We start from the raw sequence: 19,480 nt of genomic DNA, 5'->3' as shown, positions 1-19,480 counted from the left end.
GATCTGAATAGTTCTGATGCGGTTACTAAACCAGCTGTACAATATGTTTCTGTTCTGATTCCAGATCTGAATAGTTCTGATGCGGTTACTAAACCAGCTGTACAATATGTTTCTGTTCTGATTCCAGATCTGAATAGTTCTGATGCGGTTACTAAACCAGCTGTACAAGATGTTTCTGTTCTGATTCCAGATCTGAATAGTTCTGATGCGGTTACTAAACCAGCTGTACAATATGTTTCTGTTCTGATTCCAGATCTGAATAGTTCTGATGCGGTTACTAAACCAGCTGTACAATATGTTTCTGTTCTGATTCCAGATCTGAATAGTTCTGATGCGGTTACTAAACCAGCTGTACAATATGTTTCTGTTCTGATTCCAGATCTGAATAGCAGAGAGAGAACAACAGTCATAACCTCTCCATTTTTGGGAAAGTGCTCAAAACTGCAGTTGTTTGAAAAATATGTTAATGCAGTTACTAAAACAGCTGTATCATTAGATCCGTAAGTCTTGATTGGTAGTAGATATTAGATCCGTAAGTCTTGATTGGTAGTAGATATTAGATCCGTAGTGTAAGTCTTGATTGGTAGTAGATATTAGATCCGTAAGTCTTGATTGGTAGTAGATATTAGATCCGTAGTGTAAGTCTTGATTGGTAGTAGATATTAGATCCGTAGTGTAAGTCTTGATTGGTAGTAGATATTTCTGTTCTTATTTCCAGATTTGAATAGCAGAGAAGTAGACAAAGATGTCACACATTCTAACTTTTTGTCAAACTTCTTCGGGAAAGTGGTCAAAATGTCAGTTGTTAATGAAAGAAAATGTTGTTGATGCGGTCACTTAAATAGCTGTAACTTTTGATCAGATAATTCTGTTATTAATACAGATTTGAATGGTAGAGTGGGAGAGGAAGATGTCTAAGTGTTTGGCAAAGTGCTCAAACAACTGATTTGTGTCAAAAGTTGCAATGTTGCCTTTACAGTGAAAAGAAGTTGGAAGTGATGATGTCACAACGGGGAGTTTTAGAATGTTGAAAACGTCACATTAAAGTGAATGAAGATAGGAAAAAAAGAAAGACCAACAAAATCCTAGTTTAAAAAGTATAAATAATATAACAAAGTTGTATTGCAAGTACACTATTCCAGACCAGTCTGCATTTTAAAGTTCGAACGGCGTTTCTAGCTTAAACGGTATAGGAGAAGTAGGGTGCAGAAGAATAAGAAGTACGACAAAGATTTAAAGTCTGAACTTTTGCTTTGCACGTCCCACCTAACTTTAATGTCTGGTCATTTATGTCATCTCCGTTCCATGAAGAAGAGGAACAAGACTTTAATGTGTGCATAGCTAATGTCTGGTCATTTATGTCATCTCCGTTCCATGAAGAAGAGGAACAAGAGAAGCCCTATCCAGGAACACTTCGTATGAATACTTTATAATGCATTACTATAGTAGATATACTGTATAGTAGATGCTATTTAGCAGACACTTTTATCCAAAATGACTTACAGTCATGTGTGCTAAAATCACATACACAAACAGTATCAACATCTGGAGAACAAAGAATTTGTAGTTAGTTGAGATGTTCCAACATCTGAGTTGGTCTTACTTTGTGGATGGATCAGCAAGCTTGGTGTCCCAGATTTTCCTGTGAAGAAACAGGAAAAATAGAAAAGGACGTTAGTATCTCTTCCGTTTATTAGTTGAGGTTTCGTGAAGCACCTGTTAGTCCTGTGAGGTGTGATGACTAAAGCTTACCCACTGAGTTAGCTTTTGTAGACGACAACTGTCTTGGTTCATGCCACACACAGTGATACCCAAACACTGACTGTAGATATCTGGTGTTTGTATGGTCCATGCCACACAGAATGATTCCCCCACACACACTGTTTATCAGCCACATCGGTAGGCATGTGTTGTTGGTGTACATGGACACAGACAGAAACAGTTATGTCCTAGAAGCATCTGTACCTGTCATACTGGCCTTACGGATGCCAACCAGTAGAAATACACTAACATAGATACATATTGTCAGCCTAAAGAGAGGCCCATCTGTTGAGATACAGTAAATCGTTGTGTGTGTGTGTAAATGGGATCTGGAAATTTTCCCTTCTTCTCTCTGACCAACACTTCCTGTCTCTCTTTCTTTTATGTTGGGGTGTAGATGTCTAGCCTAGGTCTGTGTGTATGTTTAGAACGACTGGTCAGAGTGTAGTAGGTCTATGTACACCCAGCTAAGCCAGGCTTTAAGAGAAAAACAATGATGTCTGTTGCCAACATACAGTAGATCTGCTCAAACAGCTGGGTTGTATTCATTATGCACCAAATGGAAGTAAACGGAATAAAACAGGGAGGGACTATGACTTCAATAACAAACGCTTACTTGGCATTTTACAAGAACATTGCTAGTACAACAACATTTGTAAATAACTCTTGAAAGCGAGAAAGGGATTCAAACTAAATACCGCTCCTTTTGAAACTACTCATTATACTAACCAACCATGCGTAGGCTGAAAAAATGTGACTTTCAACATCAACTATGGACGACATTGCTGGGAAAAGGTTGAAACAAAACACACACACAAACAAACAGTGTTGGCACTCTTTAACCGTAAGAACTGGTCAGTCTGTCCGAGAAACTCCCTCTCTCCCTCCCTCCCACTCGCTCACATACACAAACACGGTTGATCTGCATCGAAATAGTCGTCCCACAGTTCCCACCCCTAGATGCCGAGAGTGCCAAACAGGAGCTGAGGGAGACTAGACTACACACACACACACACACACCAACGCACACACACACAACTCAGTCAGCTGCACTTAGGGAAACAAATACATCTACGGATATTCATAACACAGGATATTTGGATTTCCAACATGAAACTAACACATTCCTGCCTTGCTAGTCACAAAGTCTACAAAGGAGGATGTTGGAATGAAGAGAGACATTGTTTCAGCCCTGGTGTTGTAAAGTAGCTAGAGTTAAGTCCTGTTACAGTGGGAAAGTAGATTCTTTCTGGTATGGTACCTCCTTGCACTATTTTTGTTGTTGACCTAAATATAGAATTACATACAGAATCATTATGCATTTACTGTAATATCATCTCTCATCACTGAGGCCTAATAGTAAATATTTGTTGTTTCACTTTTAAAATGTTTACCTTTTAACGGCACATTAACACTGTAACGAGAGTCGGGAAGCAAGTTCAGGGAGTGAAGTCAGTTAGCTGTGATCCCTTGAAAGTTATGCTTTTTATCCTTAGTCATAGGCAAAACATGTGCTTTCTCAGGTAAAACCTTTGCAGACGCTCTTATCCAGAGCAACTTACAGGAGAAATAAGGGTTAAGTGCCTTGCTCAAGGCACATTGACAGATTTTTCACCTAGTCAGCTCAGGGATTCGAACCAGCGACCTTTCGGTTCCTGGCACAACAGCTCTTTTAAGATAGCTAGCTTTCTTGACAGAATACAACGTGTCATTTGGGTGAACTATCCCTTTAAAGCATCAATGGTTGAACTATTAGACCCCTAGAGTCGATGTCCGTGCCCTCGCGGAAATCAAACTAGTATAATAACAAATACCCAGCTAAATCTGTCTGTTTAAGGTAGAGATGTCTTTTTTTGTTGCATGTGCTGCATCTCAATCCATCGCATCCACCAATGGTGGCCTTCCATTGGCCAGGTCAGCCATGTGCTGCATCTCAATCCATCGCATCCGCCAATGGTGGCCTTCCATTGGCCAGGTCAGCCATGTGCTGCATCTCAATCCATCGCATCCGCCAATGGTGGCCTTCCATTGGCCAGGTCAGCCATGTGCTGCATCTCAATCCATCGCATCCGCCAATGGTGGCCTTCCATTGGCCAGGTCAGCCATGTGCTGCATCTCAATCCATCGCATCCGCCAATGGTGGCCTTCCATTGGCCAGGTCACCCATGTGCTGCATCTCAATCCATCGCATCCACCAATGGTGGCCTTCCATTGGCCAGGTCACCCATGATACAAGTCAGTATTCAATGTCCATCCATGTCACAGAGCGTCAGGAGATGGAGTGGAAACTGGCCACTAGAGGCAACAGTAAGCACTGTTACCTTCAAGTAGGTTTTGGTGTTGTAGACGGGGATGCTGGATGAGAGTAAGAGTCTGCCTCTAATTCCAAAGGTTGTAAGATTAAATCCAGTGATGTAAAGTTATTTTTGATATTTTTGTTTTAAGCCTATCCCAGACCTTAACCATTATCATTAGTAACCTTTCAGAATGAATGCCTGACCTTAAGAATTCAGAAGTAATGCCTAACCTTAAGAATTCAGAAGTAATGCCTAACCTTAAGAATTCAGAACTAATGCCTAACCTTAAGAATTCAGAGTTAATGCCTAACCTTAAGAATTCAGAGTTAATGCCTAACCTTAAGAATTCAGAGTTAATGCCTAACCTTAAGAATTCAGAGTTAATGCCTAACCTTAAGAATTCAGAGTTAATGCCTAACCTTAAGAAATCAGAGTTAATGCCTGAACTCAACCTTAAACACTTCGAAATGTGATGTTTGGAACAACTTCTAAATGTTTATGTTTGAGGAACATGAATGAATGTCTAATTCTGACGTGAGACTGAGAGCTGGTAGCCACAACTGCGGTGTATGTCAGACCAGGAGACATCCCAAAAATCGGTCTTCTCACGAAAACATCTGTAGCGTCAGAACGGTTTGGTCTACAAACTAATATGACCATTCCATGGAAAGATGAGACTCTCACAAACAAATACATGTCAGTTGTATTTGCTTTAGGATGCCCACAAGCCTCACAAGACTCGTCTGAATGTGGCCCAGTACCAGTTACATAAATAAATGGAGGTATACACTGAGTATACAAAACATTAAGAACACCTGCTTTTTCCATGTCATAGACTGACCAGGTGATACAAGGTGAAAGCTATGATCCCTTATTGATGTCACTCGTTAAATCCACTTCAATCAGTATAGATGAAGGGGAGGAGACAGGTTAAAGGAGGATTTCTAAGCCTTTAGACAATAGAGACATGGATTGTGAATGTGTGATATTCAGAGGGTGAATGGGCAAGACAAAAGACTGTAGTGCCTTTAAACAGGGTATGTTAGTAGGTGCCAGGCTCACCGGTTTGTGTAAAGAACTGCAACGCTGCTGGGTATTTCACACTCAACAGTTTCCCGTGTGTATAAAGAATGGTCCTCCACCCAACTGACATCAAGCCAACTTGACTGACATCAAGCCAACTCAACTGTGGGAAGCATTGCAGTCAACATTAGCCAGCATCCCTGTGGATGTTAGCTTAAGCCATCAAAAGTTGAATTATATGTATATATAAGTTTCAGACAGACATATACTGCAGCAGTAAGGTCATGCTAAAGGACTTGTGGTGGATTGAGACAGACACACACGCTGCGAATTGAATTGAACACTTATTCTTAAATGAAATTTGTAAAATAACTTGGATGTGTCTACCATGTGTCTCTGTTGTAAAACGTTCATAACCCAGAGAATAGACACACACATATACGCAAAGGCGCGCCAGCACACACACACCCACCCACACACACGTAACCAGGGGAGAGAATGTCTGTGACATAATTGTGACCTCACCACACACCAATCAAACCAACTATTTCCCTCACCACACTGGCACTGACTAAATTGAGCACTGAGGAAAGAAAACCACATATCAACCATTTCCCAGACTCCTTTGATTCAGTTACAGTATATTTGGTTGAACTTTGGTGGAACTTCACCTAAGTTCCCTTAACTTCAACCTAACTTCAAAGCATTGGAAAAAAGTGCTATATAAAACCCATGTATTGTTACTACTACTCTAACTTTATTCATGCTACTTCTCCTGTCTTTGTATTGTTACTACTACTCTAACTTTATTCACGCTACTTCTCCTGTCTTTGTATTGTTACTACTACTCTAACTTTATTCACGCTACTTCTCCTGTCTTTGTATTGGTACTACTACTCTAACTTTATTCATGCTACTTCTCCTGTCTTTGAATATACAGTGTCCTCAGAAAGTATTCATACTCCTTAACTTATTCCACATTTAGTTGTGTTACAGCCTGAACTCAAAATGGATGAAATAGATGTTTTTCTCTCACCGATCTACACAGAATTCCCCATAATGACAAAGTGAAAACATGTTTTTAGATTTTTTTTGCTAATTTATAAAAAATTAAATACAGAAATATCTAATTTACATGAGCATTCACAGCCCTGAGTCAATACATGTTAGAATCAACTTTGGCAGCGATTACAGCAAAGCCTCTAAGAGCTTTGCTCACCTGTATTGTATAATATTTGCACAAGCTCAAGTTGTTTGTCCCTTAACTCTTGCCATGGATCTTCAAGCCGATTTAATTAAGTCAAAACTGCAACTCTGCCACCCACTGCCTTCTTGGTAAGCAACTCCAGTGTATATTTGGGCTTGTGTTTTAGGTTATTGTCCTGCTGAAAGGTGCATTTGTCTCCCAGGATTGAACCAGGTTTTCCTCTAGGATTTTGCCTGTGCTTAGCTCTATTCTGTTTATTTTTATCCTTAAAAAACGTCCTAGTCCTTGCCAATGAAAAGCATACCCATAACATGATGCATCTACCACCAAGCTTGAAAATATGAACAGTGGTGTGTTGTGTTGGATTTCCCCCAAACATGACACTTTATAATCAGGACATAAAGTTTATTACTTTGACCAATTTGTTTGCAGTTTTACTTTAGCACCTTATTGCAAAAAGGACGCATGTACAGGCTTCCTTATTTTCACAATATGTTAGTATTGTGGAGAAACTACAATGTTGTGGATCCATCCTCAGTTTTCTCATATCACAGCCATTAAACTCTGTAACTGTTTTAAAATCACCGTTGGCCTCATGGTGAAATCCCTGAGCGGTTTCCTTCCTCTCCGGCAACTGAGTTAGGAAGGACGCCTGTGTCTTTGTAATGACTGGGTGTATTGATACACCACCCAAAGTGTAATTTATAACTTCACCATGTTCAAAGGGGTATTCAACGTCTGCTGTTTTTAATGTTTACCCATCTACCAATAGGTGCTCTTCTTTGCATTGGAAAACCTCCCTGGTCTTTGTGGTTAAATCCGTGTTTGAAATTCACTGCTCGATGGACCTTACAGATGATTGTATTGTGGGGTACAAGACATTTCAGCTTTTCATTTAAAAAAAACATAATTCCAGTTTGACATTATGGTGTATTGAGTGCAGGCCAGTAACACAAAATCTCTATTGAATTCATTTTAAATTGAGTCCGTAACACAACAAAATGTGGAAAAAGTCAAGGAGTGTGAATACTTTCTGAAGGTACTATATTTAGGGTGCACCTATCCCTCTTTCTCTAATATGATTGTACAACTGTTAATTAGCTAGCTAGTGAATATTATGAACACTTGTATGAACACACATATTGAGCAGGTGGGTTAGAAAACAGAACTACACCTCTGACTCTGTATGTGTTTAACGGTTCTCCTTCCCAGAACCCCAGTCTACCGGTATAATCAGTGTGTTACAGGCTCTACCCCTCGTTTACCAACCCAGAGAGAGAGAGAGAGAGAGAGAGAGAGAGAGAGAGAGAGAGAGAGAGAGAGAGAGAGAGAGAGAGAGAGAGAGAGAGAGAGAGAGAGAGAGAGAGAGAGAGAGAGAGAGGAGAAGGAGAGAGAGAGAGAGAGAGAGAGAGAGGAGAAGGAGAGAGAGAGAGAGAGAGAGAGAGAGAGAGAGAGAGAGAGAGAGAGAGAGAGACAAATGTCTTTGTCAGGATAGTGATTGCTGGGAACCATCGATCTTTTGAGTTGTCCAGATGAAGTTGCATAGTTGCATAGTCTGTGTCCACCTATCATGGATGATCCTCTTTCTATGGGCTCAGAGATGATAGCCTGTGAGCTCCTCCTTGGCTATGGACGATCTCTTATGCAAGTACAGTACATGCAATAAAACATGTCAGTCAAAACACAACTGAATGAATTACAGCTGACAACCACAGTTAAACGCCAAAACCACCCGCCATACATAGGCCTACCTTTATTTAACTAGGCAAGTAAGTTAAGAACAAATTCTTATTTTCAATGACAGCCTAGGAACAGTGGGTAAAACTGCCTGTTCAGGGGCAGAACGACAGATTTGTACCTTGTCAGGTCAGGGGTTTGAACTTGCAACCTTCCGGTTACTAGTCCAACGCTCTAAACACTAGGCTACCCTGTCGCCCCATAAATCCGAAGAAGCTATATAAATCAGAGACAAGCTCACATTAGATCCCTCAGGTTTCTCAGATCTGAGACACCAACCGAGACTGAATCGGTTACAAAAAATGTCACTCTAAGGAAAATGATACCCCCCCCCATCTGGGTTGAAGCGCAATTAATCAATTGTAGGACCTGTAATCTCCACGATGACAGAGAGAGACAGACAGTTGCTGACACAGTGGGGCCACAGCTGGGCCCAAGCTATAATTGGAGACAGTAGAAAACCCTGGGTAGTCTGAGTGGCTCAGTCCTACACACTGGTCTTCACACACACAGACACACACACACACATGAACGATGCACACACACACACACACACACACACACACACACACACACACACACACACACACACACACAAAGGATGCATGCATACACACACAGACACGCACTTACAGCCATCAACAGACAGACACACACACACAGCTATAATTGGGGTGTTTTTTTTTCTTCTCTGGTGGCAAGCAGGGCAGAAGCCTGGAGAGCCTCAGTACTGGCCAACCTACAATTACAACATCTCCAGGGTCTCATCCAGACCAGTAGACATGGACAAGAGCCAGGAGGGGACAGGAGCCATATGCTCTGGTCTCGTTTGAGCTTTCTAAGAATGGACCAGAGATTGTCTGAACAAGCTACTGTAGGTCAATTCATGCCAGGTCATGCCAGTCCTAATTGGGTTCTACTGGGTTAGGACTACAGTAACTTTCATTTTCTGTGAAATAAATGATATTTTCATTTAGGTTCTTGGACGAATGTGATAATTATCAAAGTTACAGACTGCACCTTTAAGCCATGTTAAAATCAATCAATCATCAGTAAGTAAATCACTCATTCTATTTTAGAATGTGGGATATTGGGCTACACATAAAAACTGTAGTGTCTTAAATTATCAACCAACCAGGACTAAAATACTAATAAAATCCATGAGAACAAAACTATAAAATAGCAAAACTGTCCTTAATAAACTATACAGACTTTAAACATGTCTGTCTAATCTGAGGTATAAAAAAAACAATCTGGCCTTTCTGGGTCATATCAGAGTGATGTGGTGCCAGGGATAAAGCTTTCACTAGCTGGACCAGCAGGCACACAAACACTGGGGTACAGTTCAGTAGGCACGCAATTAAAGAAAACGCTTTGAAACAGATGGGATTTAGCCAATGAGAAAGTCCCTTTTTGTTGTGCGTTTCCAGATGTGTTCTCTCGTTTGTCCATTCGGAACACAACACCAGGTCAACCCTAGGACACAGAGACCCAACTGAAATAAAATAGAAAACAAACCACCGTCCCAAATGCCTTGTTATTTACTCAACTGAGAATGAAACATACTGACAGAAAAACAAACTGGTGGTTTGAACTCTGAAAAGACAATGGCCAAATATCTGTACTTGCGTTCTAAAAAGTAGGCATTTTGGGTTTTCAAAAATAGAATGTTTTATAGTATTTGATATTTTGAAAATGTTGTATGATTTAAGTGTCTTGATGTCATCAACTTATTTAGGCTTTTCATGTAGTAGAATTATCTGAACACTATTGAGGAAGAGTCGTCTTGTCAGATCCATATAGGTTTGACAGCAGCCTATAATTAGCTGAGGTGACAAGCTGTACCCAAATGAACGAGCAGTAAAGAAGGGGTGAAAGGTCGCAAGGCACTTAACCCTAATTGCTCCTGTAAGTCTCTCTGAATAAGAGCGTCAACTAAATGACTATAATGTAAATGTCCCGTATAATAATAAGTACACAGTATGCAGTTTTAGTAAGTAGCCTATAGGCAAGACAGATTTCGGACACGGCCATTGGACCACATGCACTTGTCAAAACAAACAGACAAATACTCCTGAATATATCCACTCTCAGTCTATTTATTCCCTACTTTATTCCCTACTTTATTCTTCTCTTTTTTTCCTTTCTTTCATTCCTCCTTCTTTGAACATTGTTTCTGTGACCTCACAGGTTTAAAAACAAGAGGCCAACAGAATTCAATTGCCTATGAATTCTTCAGACTACACCAACCTTGTCCTGTTTCTCTCTCGTCTCCCTTACAATTCCAGTATACTGGCTATGAGCCTAGGTAGGGCCTCTGTCTTCCACGGTGCCATTATGGAGCTAAATATCACATTGGAATTAATCACCTCTGAAAATGTATACCAATCCAGTCTTGAAACTCCCCTCACTTGAATGTAACATGACAGGGAAAGGTCTAGTGAGGAAATGAACCGGCTAAAACAGTAGCTCTCTCTTTAAACAGATACAGGAATCAGAACAGATGTTATGGTCAGTTCAGTCACACGCACACAAACACACACACACACACACACACACACACACACACACCCACTCCGATCCTGACCAAGTCACCATGCAGTAGTGGTCCATCATGACAGCTGGCATCTGCTTCACACAACCCCAGAGAACCTGACTTTGACAGGACAATACCCTACAGTGACAACCAGTGAACTGTCATGACACACACACACACACACACACACACACACACACACACACACACACACACACACACACACACACACACACACACACACACACACACACACACACACACACACACACACACAAGCTACAGTAGCTGCAGCCTATATGGAGAATGAATGTCTCCACTTTGAGTCACACAGGACAAAACCATTAGGAAATAATTACAGTAGGATGTCCATGACAGTCTGGACAGAGGACTTTCATTCATGATGGGACAGAAATAGTCGTGCTAATGCTTGGTTCTCCCTCGGTTCTAAGCTAAACCGTCCTAATACCACTGATTTCCACAGGGTCAGAGGAAGTACAGTTAGGTTGGTGAGTGAGTGAGTCAGTGTGTCAGTGAGTCAGTGAGTCAGTGAGTCAGTGTGTCAGTGAGTCAGTGTGTCAGTAGGTCAGTGTGTCAGTGAGTCAGTGTGTCAGTGAGTCAGTGTGTCAGTGAGTGAGTGAGTCAGTGTGTCAGTGAGTCAGTGAGTATGTGTGTTAGTGAGTCAGTGAGTGAGTCAGTGAGTGAGTGAGTCAGTGAGTCAGTGAGTCAATGAGTGAGTGAGTGAGTCAGTGAGTCAGTGAGTGAGTGAGTGAGTCGGTGAGTCAGTGTGTCAGTGAGTCAGTGTGTCAGTGAGTCAGTGTGTCAGTGAGTCAGTGTGTTAGTGAGTGAGTGAGTGACTGAGTGAGTGAGTGAGTCAGTGTGTCAGTGAGTCAGTGTGTCTGTGAGTCAGTGTGTCAGTGAGTCAGTGTGTTAGTGTGTCAGTGAGTCAGTGTGTCCATGAGTCAGTGTGTCAGTGAGTCAGTGTGTCAGTGAGTCAGTGTGTTAGTGTGTCAGTGTGCCAGTGTGTCAGTGTGTCAGTGAGTCAGTGTATCAGTGAGTCAGTGTGTCAGAGAGTCAGTGTGTCAGTGAGTCAGTGTGTCAGTGAGTCAGTGTGTCAGTGTGTGAGTGTGTCAGTGTGTCAGTGTGTCAGTGAGTCAGTGTGTCCGTGAGTCAGTGTGTCCGTGAGTGAGTGTGTTAGTGTGTCAGTGTGTTAGTGTGTCAGTGAGTCAGTGTGTCCGTGAGTCGGTGTGTCAGTGAGTCAGTGTGTTCGTGTGTCAGTGAGTCAGTGTGTCAGTGAGTCAGTGTGTTAGTGTGTCAGTGAGTTAGTGTGTCAGTGAGTCAGTGAGTCAGTGTGTCCATGAGTCAGTGTGTCCATGAGTCAGTGTGTCAGTGTGTCAGTGAGTCAGTGTATCAGTGAGTCAGTGTGTCAGTGAGTCAGTGAGTCAGTGTGTCAGTGAGTCAGTGTCTCAGTGAGTCAGTGTGTCAGTGAGTCAGTGAGTCAGTGTGTCAGTGAGTCAGTGTGTCAGTGAGTCAGTGTGTTAGTGTGTCAGTGTGTTAGTGTGTCAGTGAGTCAGTGTGTGAGTGTGTCAGTGTGTGAGTGTGTCAGTGTGTGAGTGAGTCAGTGTGTCAGTGTGTTAGTGTGTCAGTGTGTTAGTGTGTCAGTGAGTCAGTGTGTCAGTGAGTCAGTGTGTCAATGTGTCAATGTGTCAGTGAGTCAGTGAGTCAGTGTCTTAGTGTGTCAGTGTGTTAGTGTGTCAGTGAGTCAGTGTGTCAGTGAGTCAATGTGTCAATGTGTCAGTGTGTCAATGAGTCAGTGTGTCAATGTGTCAGTGAGTAAGTAAGTGAGTCTGACAACTGAGGACGTTTTGTCTGAGAACTGAGAGACTTCCTAATATGAATACCATACACATGAGGACATGTACATCCGGACAAACCTCAGCCCTGTCCGAAAACCACCCCCTACACCTTCCAACTATTTGCTATGGTCATTCTCCCCACTCCCTCAACAGTCTTTACTCTGCTTCCACCCCAATGGACATTTATTTATTCATCACTGCTACAGTTGTTATGATGTATATAGTGCTATTTCTATTTCTATTTTTATTTTTTTACCATTTCCATTATTTTGGGGTGGCAGTGGTTAGAACAGGGAGCCTAGTGGTTAGAGCAGGTAGCCTAGTGGTTAGAGCAGGTAGCCTAGTGGTTAGAGCAGGGAGCCTAGTGGTTAGAGCAGGGAGCCTAGTGGTTAGAGCAGGGAGCCTAGTGGTTAGAGCAGGTAGCCTAGTGGTTAGAGCAGGGAGCCTAGTGGTTAGAGCGGGTAGCCTAGTGGTTAGAACAGGTAGCCTAGTGGTTAGAGCAGGGAGCCTAGTGGTTAGAGTGGGTAGCCTAGTGGTTAGAGCAGGGAGCCTAGTGGTTAGAGCAGGGAGCCTACTGGTTAGAGAGTTGGGCCAGTAACTGAAAGGTTGCTAGATCGAATCCCCGAGCTGACAAGGTAAAAATCTGTCGTTCTGCCCCTGAACAGGCAGTTAACCCACTGTTCCTAGATGTTGTAGCTCACTGTACCCTGCAATCCCTCCTGTAACCCTGAACATGTGACTATAAAACACTGAATCTGAACAACAATCACACCTGTAGCCCTGAACATGTGACTATTAAACACTGAACCTGAACAACAATCACACCTGTAACCCTGAACATGTGACTATTAAACACTGAACCTGAACAACAATCCCTCATGTAACCCTGAACATGTGACTATTAAACACTCTGAATCTCTGAATCTGCAGGGCTGAATGGAGTGGGTTATTTACTTGTATGTTCTTTCGTTGTGTAGTTCTGCCTCAGGGAACCCCAGCATTCCACACACCACTCTGCTGCTGTTGAGGTTCCAGCCCAGGTCACACACCTGCCTCCATCTCCCAGCATGCTTCACTTCCACCACGCCCTCAGTGATCAGGGCCCGCTTCTTAGTGTGCATCAGGATGGGCCGCAGACGCACCTCCTGGATACGCACCTTGCTGGAATACTGAGGGGGAGGGGATTTCTTAAAACTTTGCTGTAAAAAAGTTTGATCAAGTACACTTTCAAATTCAAATGACTTAAGTGAATAATTTCCAACTGTGACAGTAAATATATAGATTGATTGGTTAATTGATTGGCATTGGCAGTATCGGTGGTTGATCAGCAAATACCAGACATTAGCAAGTACCAGAGTTATAGAGTTGGTGGTGCCCACTGTAGCTGCTTACCAGTTTGTATAGATGTTGTCTCAGGTTACGTCTACTTTACTACTAGCGGTAGCAGGGATAGAGAGTATAAGGTGCAATGCTACCTACCGGGTTGTAGTGGTGCTGTCTCTGGCTGGGCCTCTCTGGAGGGTGTCCGTTCCCATGATGGGCCTGTCGGGGGTTACTGCGGCTGGCCAGGATGCTTTGCCACTGGGGCGAGACGCTGACATCCGGACGCTGGGCCACTGACTGACCATTACGTGACCCCGTGACCTGGTCCAGTCGTCGCTCAGGACTGCAGACCACGCCAAGGTCCTCAGAGTGCTTGCAATCATTGACACCCCAGCCGTTATGTTTACAGTCTTTCACAGTCTTCTCTGTGCCGTCACAACGCACGTTGTCCATCCAGATAGGACCTGGGGACGGTGGAAACAGGGTTATTATCAGATATGGACATCAACTTGTCATTGATGTATGGTTGGATGGATTCAAGTATTTACTGATTGATTGACTGATTGAATCATCCATCCCTTTATTAATTCCTTCATTCCTTCACTGTTTTAATAATTGATAGCCACATTTGATAAAAATGTGCCGTATATATGCCATATACAGTAATAAGATGCAACTGTGGGACTAGGGAGCCTGTCTCCCCAGCTTCTGTAGGCCTCCAACACCCAACTGTGGGACTGGGAGCCTGTCTCCCCAGCTTCTGTAGGTCTCCAACACCCAACTGTGGGACTGGGAGCCTGTCTCCCCAGCTTCTGTAGGCCTCCAACACCCAACTGTGGGACTGGGAGCCTGTCTCCCCAGCTTCTGTAGGCCTCCAACACCTAACTGTGGGACTGGGAGCCTGTCTCCCCAGCTTCTGTAGGCCTCCAACACCTAACTGTGGGACTGGGAGCCTGTCTCCCCAGCTTCTGTAGGCCTCCAACACCCAACTGTGGGACTGGGAGCCTGTCTCCCCAGCTTCTGTAGGTCTCCAACACCCAACTGTGGGACTGGGAGCCTGTCTCCCCAGCTTCTGTAGGCCTCCAACACCCAACTGTGGGACTGGGAGCCTGTCTCCCCAGCTTCTGTAGGCCTCCAACACCCAACTGTGGGACTAGGGAGCCTGTCTCCCCAGCTTCTGTAGGCCTCCAACACCCAACTGTGGGACTAGGGAGCCTGTCTCCCCAGCTTCTGTAGGCCTCCAACACCCAAGTTTACATCACCAATTACATCACCAAAATAACCCTGCAGTGAATGAGCTGAGCCTGCCACCATCATAAAGATATACGGCCTGAGAGGAACATTTGTTTTAGAGTAATGACAGCCTTGCCCTGCCAGCGATGTGCTACACTTGCCTTGTTTTATAGACATGCTTTATTTCCAACTTTAAATTACAATTAAAGGGAAGGGTGAGTGAACCGACATGGCAGTAGCTAGGCTAGCTGTCTAGCACTGCCATCCTATCCTGGGATAGGCTACTGCTGTTGTGAAATATCTATTTACTAATCATGCCTGCCAGTAAAAGTCAAGTGCTTTAGAAACTGAAAGGTTTAGGAACTGAATTTTAGTTAGAATGCAGGCGCCCTCTTCACAGGATTGGAAAGATAGGCCTATGGATTAAAGTTCACCCAAATGACTCAATTATATATTGGCTTCCTTACCATGTAAGCAGTCTATGGATGAGGAATGACAGCAATCCATGCTTTGGTTTAGTTTCCCTGGTTCTGTTTCCAAATGCTAGCGTTTTAGAATTTGTGGCACAAATCCCACAGATCGATATGAGCTTTTTCTGCACATCATGTTCATATCATCTATAACTGACTTTGTTAAGCTTCACAATAAATGTTTGATACTTTCAGATGATTCGGACATGATGCGTGAAAAATGCTAATATCGGTCCAATGACTTGAATGGGATTAGTGCAACAAATGCTAAAACGTTAGCACGTGGAAACAGTGACAGGGAAATTAAAGCATGTATTCCTGTCATATGTTGTTCATAGACTGCTTACAAGGTAATTTTGTAATTTGTGTAATTTTGTAATTTTGGTGAACTATCCCTTTAACATCTGACAGCCATATACAAATAATGGAAGCTGACTGTCTTCTTTTAATGTACCTTTCGATTTTAAAGAGTATATTATCTGTATTACATTACAGAAATAAAGATACGTTTTGATTATTGCAAACTGCTCTGGAAAAGCAACTGGGAGCCATGCAGCAACTGCTATGGAACGCTTACCATCACCCTCTCCATATTTGGCACTGTGCGCCCACGTGATGCCGGTCTGAAAGCCCAGCTCGCGGCAGACGACTTTGGCTAGTTTGATATCCACTTCGTCATCACACACCGTCCCCCACGTGCTGTTGTGAAGGACTTCCACGCGACCCTCGTTCAGTCCCCGGGCGAAGTTTCCCGCCAGGCGCACCTTGGAAACCGGAGCGCGCGCGGTCCTGCTGCGTGGTGAGGATGACGACCATCGGCGGGGTTCCGAAAGCGCGGAGGAGGAGAGGAAGAGGAGGAGGAGCAGAGAACTCAAGCAGATGAGGAAGATGCGATGCATCATGTCTGTGTATGGAATGTCGTCCAGGAGATAGAGAGAGAGAGAATTGGGTTAGTAGAGTCAAGTAAATTTGATAGTGTGATCAATAGTATTTTATTGAGAGATGATTCATCCCAATTCAATATTTTGCTACCCTAAAAGAAGAGGCATTATTTTGGCTCATAACCAGCAGTGGAATTGTAAGCGAGTGAGAGAGAGATGGCTATCTTCAAACAGGCCAATACTGACATCATCTGGACAGAGTTGGACTATTCTGTCCTATTCAGAACTGGAGGACAGGTAGGCTACAGGTAAGTGGACAGGTTAGTCTCTCTCTCGCTCTCAAAATACATTTGTACAACATAAAAATAAGCTTAACCCAAAGTTTACAGATACAATGAAGAGGACCTGATAGAAACCAGTCTGATATGAGCAGGATATGATGAAACTCTTTGTAGTTCCAGACATTAAAATCTGAAGTTCAACCACAGAACCATGGTTGCATTTCACATAGACATATAATTAGTCTAGAAATATTTCAGTTCTTAAGTTCTTTCAGCCCCAGATATGTACAAGTATCACCCTGGAGCTATTGAAACATATTTCACCCCATCATAGACACAGTGAGACAGGCAGACAGGCAGGCAGACAGGCAGGCAGACAGGCAGACAGGCAGACAGGCAGATGGATGGACAGCATTTCATAATACTATAAATCAACTAAATAACTCCACAAATGTTTGAGACATTCACTGTATCCTCAGAAACACATGAGAATACACTAGATCACATTGAGTTGCACAGAAGCCATAACTTTCTTTGTGTAAATACATATCAGAATACAGAATAGAGCTATTATCATAAATGATGATAATTACATTTGGAACAAAATTCCGCATTTGAATGAAACGTAATCTTTAAAAAATGGATGAGGTTGATGTTCATCAAATCATGTTTATTCTCTAATCAACTCATCCAGAAAGAAGCAACCACTCAAGTTTAACTACCTGATCATCCCTGTATGAGAAGACACAACCAGATAAAAGCCAACATGTCAATTTAACATAAGTTACCTAGACTAATATATTTATCTGAAAATGTGTATTTGAATTATACATCAAAAGCACTGCAAGGTCAATAAAAAGGGAATACAATTAGAATAAAAGAGCAGGAGAACAACATCTGTCCTTCTGCCCCTGAACAGGGCAGTTAACCCACTGTTCCCCTGAACAAGGCAGTTAACCCACTGTTCCCCTGAACAGGCAGTCAACTGACTGTTCCCCTGAACAAGGCAGTCAACCCACTGTTCCCCTGAACAAGGCAGTTAACCCACTGTTCCCCTGAACAAGGCAGTTAACCCACTGTTCCCCTGAACAGGCAGTCAACCGACTGTTCCCCTGAACAAGGCAGTCAACCCACTGTTCCCCTGAACAAGGCAGTTAACCCACTGTTCCCCTGAACAAGGCAGTCAACCCACTGTTCCCCTGAACAAGGCAGTCAACCCACTGTTCCCCTGAACAGGCAGTCAACCCACTGTTCCCCTGAACAGGGCAGTTAACCCACTGTTCCCCTGAACAAGGCAGTCAACCCACTGTTCCCCTGAACAAGGCAGTTAACCCACTGTTCCCCTGAACAAGGCAGTTAACCCACTGTTCCCCTGAACAAGGCAGTTAACCCACTGTTCCCCTGAACAAGGCAGTTAACCCACTGTTCCCCTGAACAAGGCAGTTAACCAACTGTTCCTCGGCCGTCATTGAAAATAAGAATTTGTTCTTAACTGACTTGCCTGGTTAAATAAAGGTAAATACGATACAAATAAAAAGGATGGACTCACCTGATAGAAAGCTACAGACACAGCTGTCCTACACGTCCCAGACCGGGAGAGGAGAGAGTGACTGAGTAAGGAGGATGGACTCACCTGATAGAAAGCTACAGACACAGCTGTCCTACACGTCCCAGACCGGGAGAGGAGAGAGTGACTGAGTAAGGAGGATGGACTCACCTGATAGAAAGCTACAGACACAGCTGTCCTACACGTCCCAGACCGGGAGAGGAGAGAGTGACTGAGTAAGGAGGATGGACTCACCTGATAGAAAGCTACAGACACAGCTGTCCTACACGTCCCAGACCGGGAGAGGAGAGAGTGACTGAGTAAGGAGGATGGACTCACCTGATAGAAAGCTACAGACACAGCTGTCCTACACGTCCCAGACCGGGAGAGGAGAGAGTAACTGAGTAAGGAGGATGGACTCACCTGATAGAAAGCTATAGACACAGCTGTCCTACACGTCCCAGACCGGGAGAGGAGAGCGTGACTGAGTAAGGAGGATGGACTCACCTGATAGAAAGCTACAGACACAGCTGTCCTACACGTCCCAGACCGGGAGAGGAGAGAGTGACTGACTAAGGAAGTGTGCCTGCTAGATGAGGTCTCTGGTCAATCTTTCTCTTTCTTCTCCTGCCTCCCTCATTCCCTCCCACATTTCTTCTCTCTCTCTTTTTAAGAATGTTCCTGCTCACTCAGAAATGCTGACACACACACACACACACACAATTGTTTAATTGCATTTTGATTTAACTATAAACATAGTTTGGGGTGTGTGTGCATTTTAAATGGTGCTGTTGGGAAATAATGATCTGTTTTCAGATACTGTCTGTGTATAATTTCACTGTTGTACATAATCCCACACATCTCTTGTACCAATAGAGATAAAATGTAGTCACATGTAACAAATAAAGTCTCTTCTCACAACCCACTGCATCTCCTATAAACTCACAGGGAGACAAATCTCACTTGATAGACGGTAAAGTGATGAAACAGTTCAGTTTGTATCCTTGATTTTTCATGATCACATTAATAAAAGAACAATCTGCAGTACGGGAGGAGAGTCAACAGTGGGTGGATCTGAGTAATCGTTCAAACAAAAACATCCAGGTTGAATGACTGTAAATCATGTCTTACGCCTTCTAATGGGTTCAACTAATGCAAAAGTATTCCATCCTCCATGTTCTGTATTGACAGCATGGTGCTGTTGTCTCTACAGGGAGGAGAGATAGAATCCTATCTTAATAATGTCAAAAACAATCCAGACGTTTTATCTCAGAAACATAATGAAATACTGGGGTAATACCTTTGACATGAAAGAAGAATCAGTGTCTG

General features: G+C 43.1%; 1 protein-coding gene across 1 annotated transcript in view; it reads right to left on the bottom strand.

The window, feature by feature from the left end:
- The window catches only part of LOC109879378 (lysyl oxidase homolog 4), a 44,732-nt gene extending 26,232 nt beyond the window's left edge, over positions 1 to 18,500 (bottom strand). The window contains exons 1-5 of the mRNA XM_031823843.1: positions 18,155 to 18,500; positions 16,021 to 16,347; positions 13,897 to 14,204; positions 13,372 to 13,586; positions 1,604 to 1,642 (exon numbers count right to left, since the gene is read on the bottom strand). Coding sequence (XP_031679703.1) covers positions 1,604 to 1,642; positions 13,372 to 13,586; positions 13,897 to 14,204; positions 16,021 to 16,345 — 887 coding nt within the window. The 5' untranslated portion in view covers positions 16,346 to 16,347; positions 18,155 to 18,500. The remainder of the gene's footprint in view (positions 1 to 1,603; positions 1,643 to 13,371; positions 13,587 to 13,896; positions 14,205 to 16,020; positions 16,348 to 18,154) is intronic.
- Between the last annotated feature and the right edge of the window lie 980 nt (positions 18,501 to 19,480).

Source organism: Oncorhynchus kisutch, linkage group LG4 (assembly GCF_002021735.2).
Source record: "Oncorhynchus kisutch isolate 150728-3 linkage group LG4, Okis_V2, whole genome shotgun sequence".
Lineage (NCBI taxonomy): Eukaryota > Metazoa > Chordata > Actinopteri > Salmoniformes > Salmonidae > Oncorhynchus > Oncorhynchus kisutch.
Note: the sequence above shows the minus strand (reverse complement) of the source record. Positions and strands in the feature narration are given on the sequence as shown.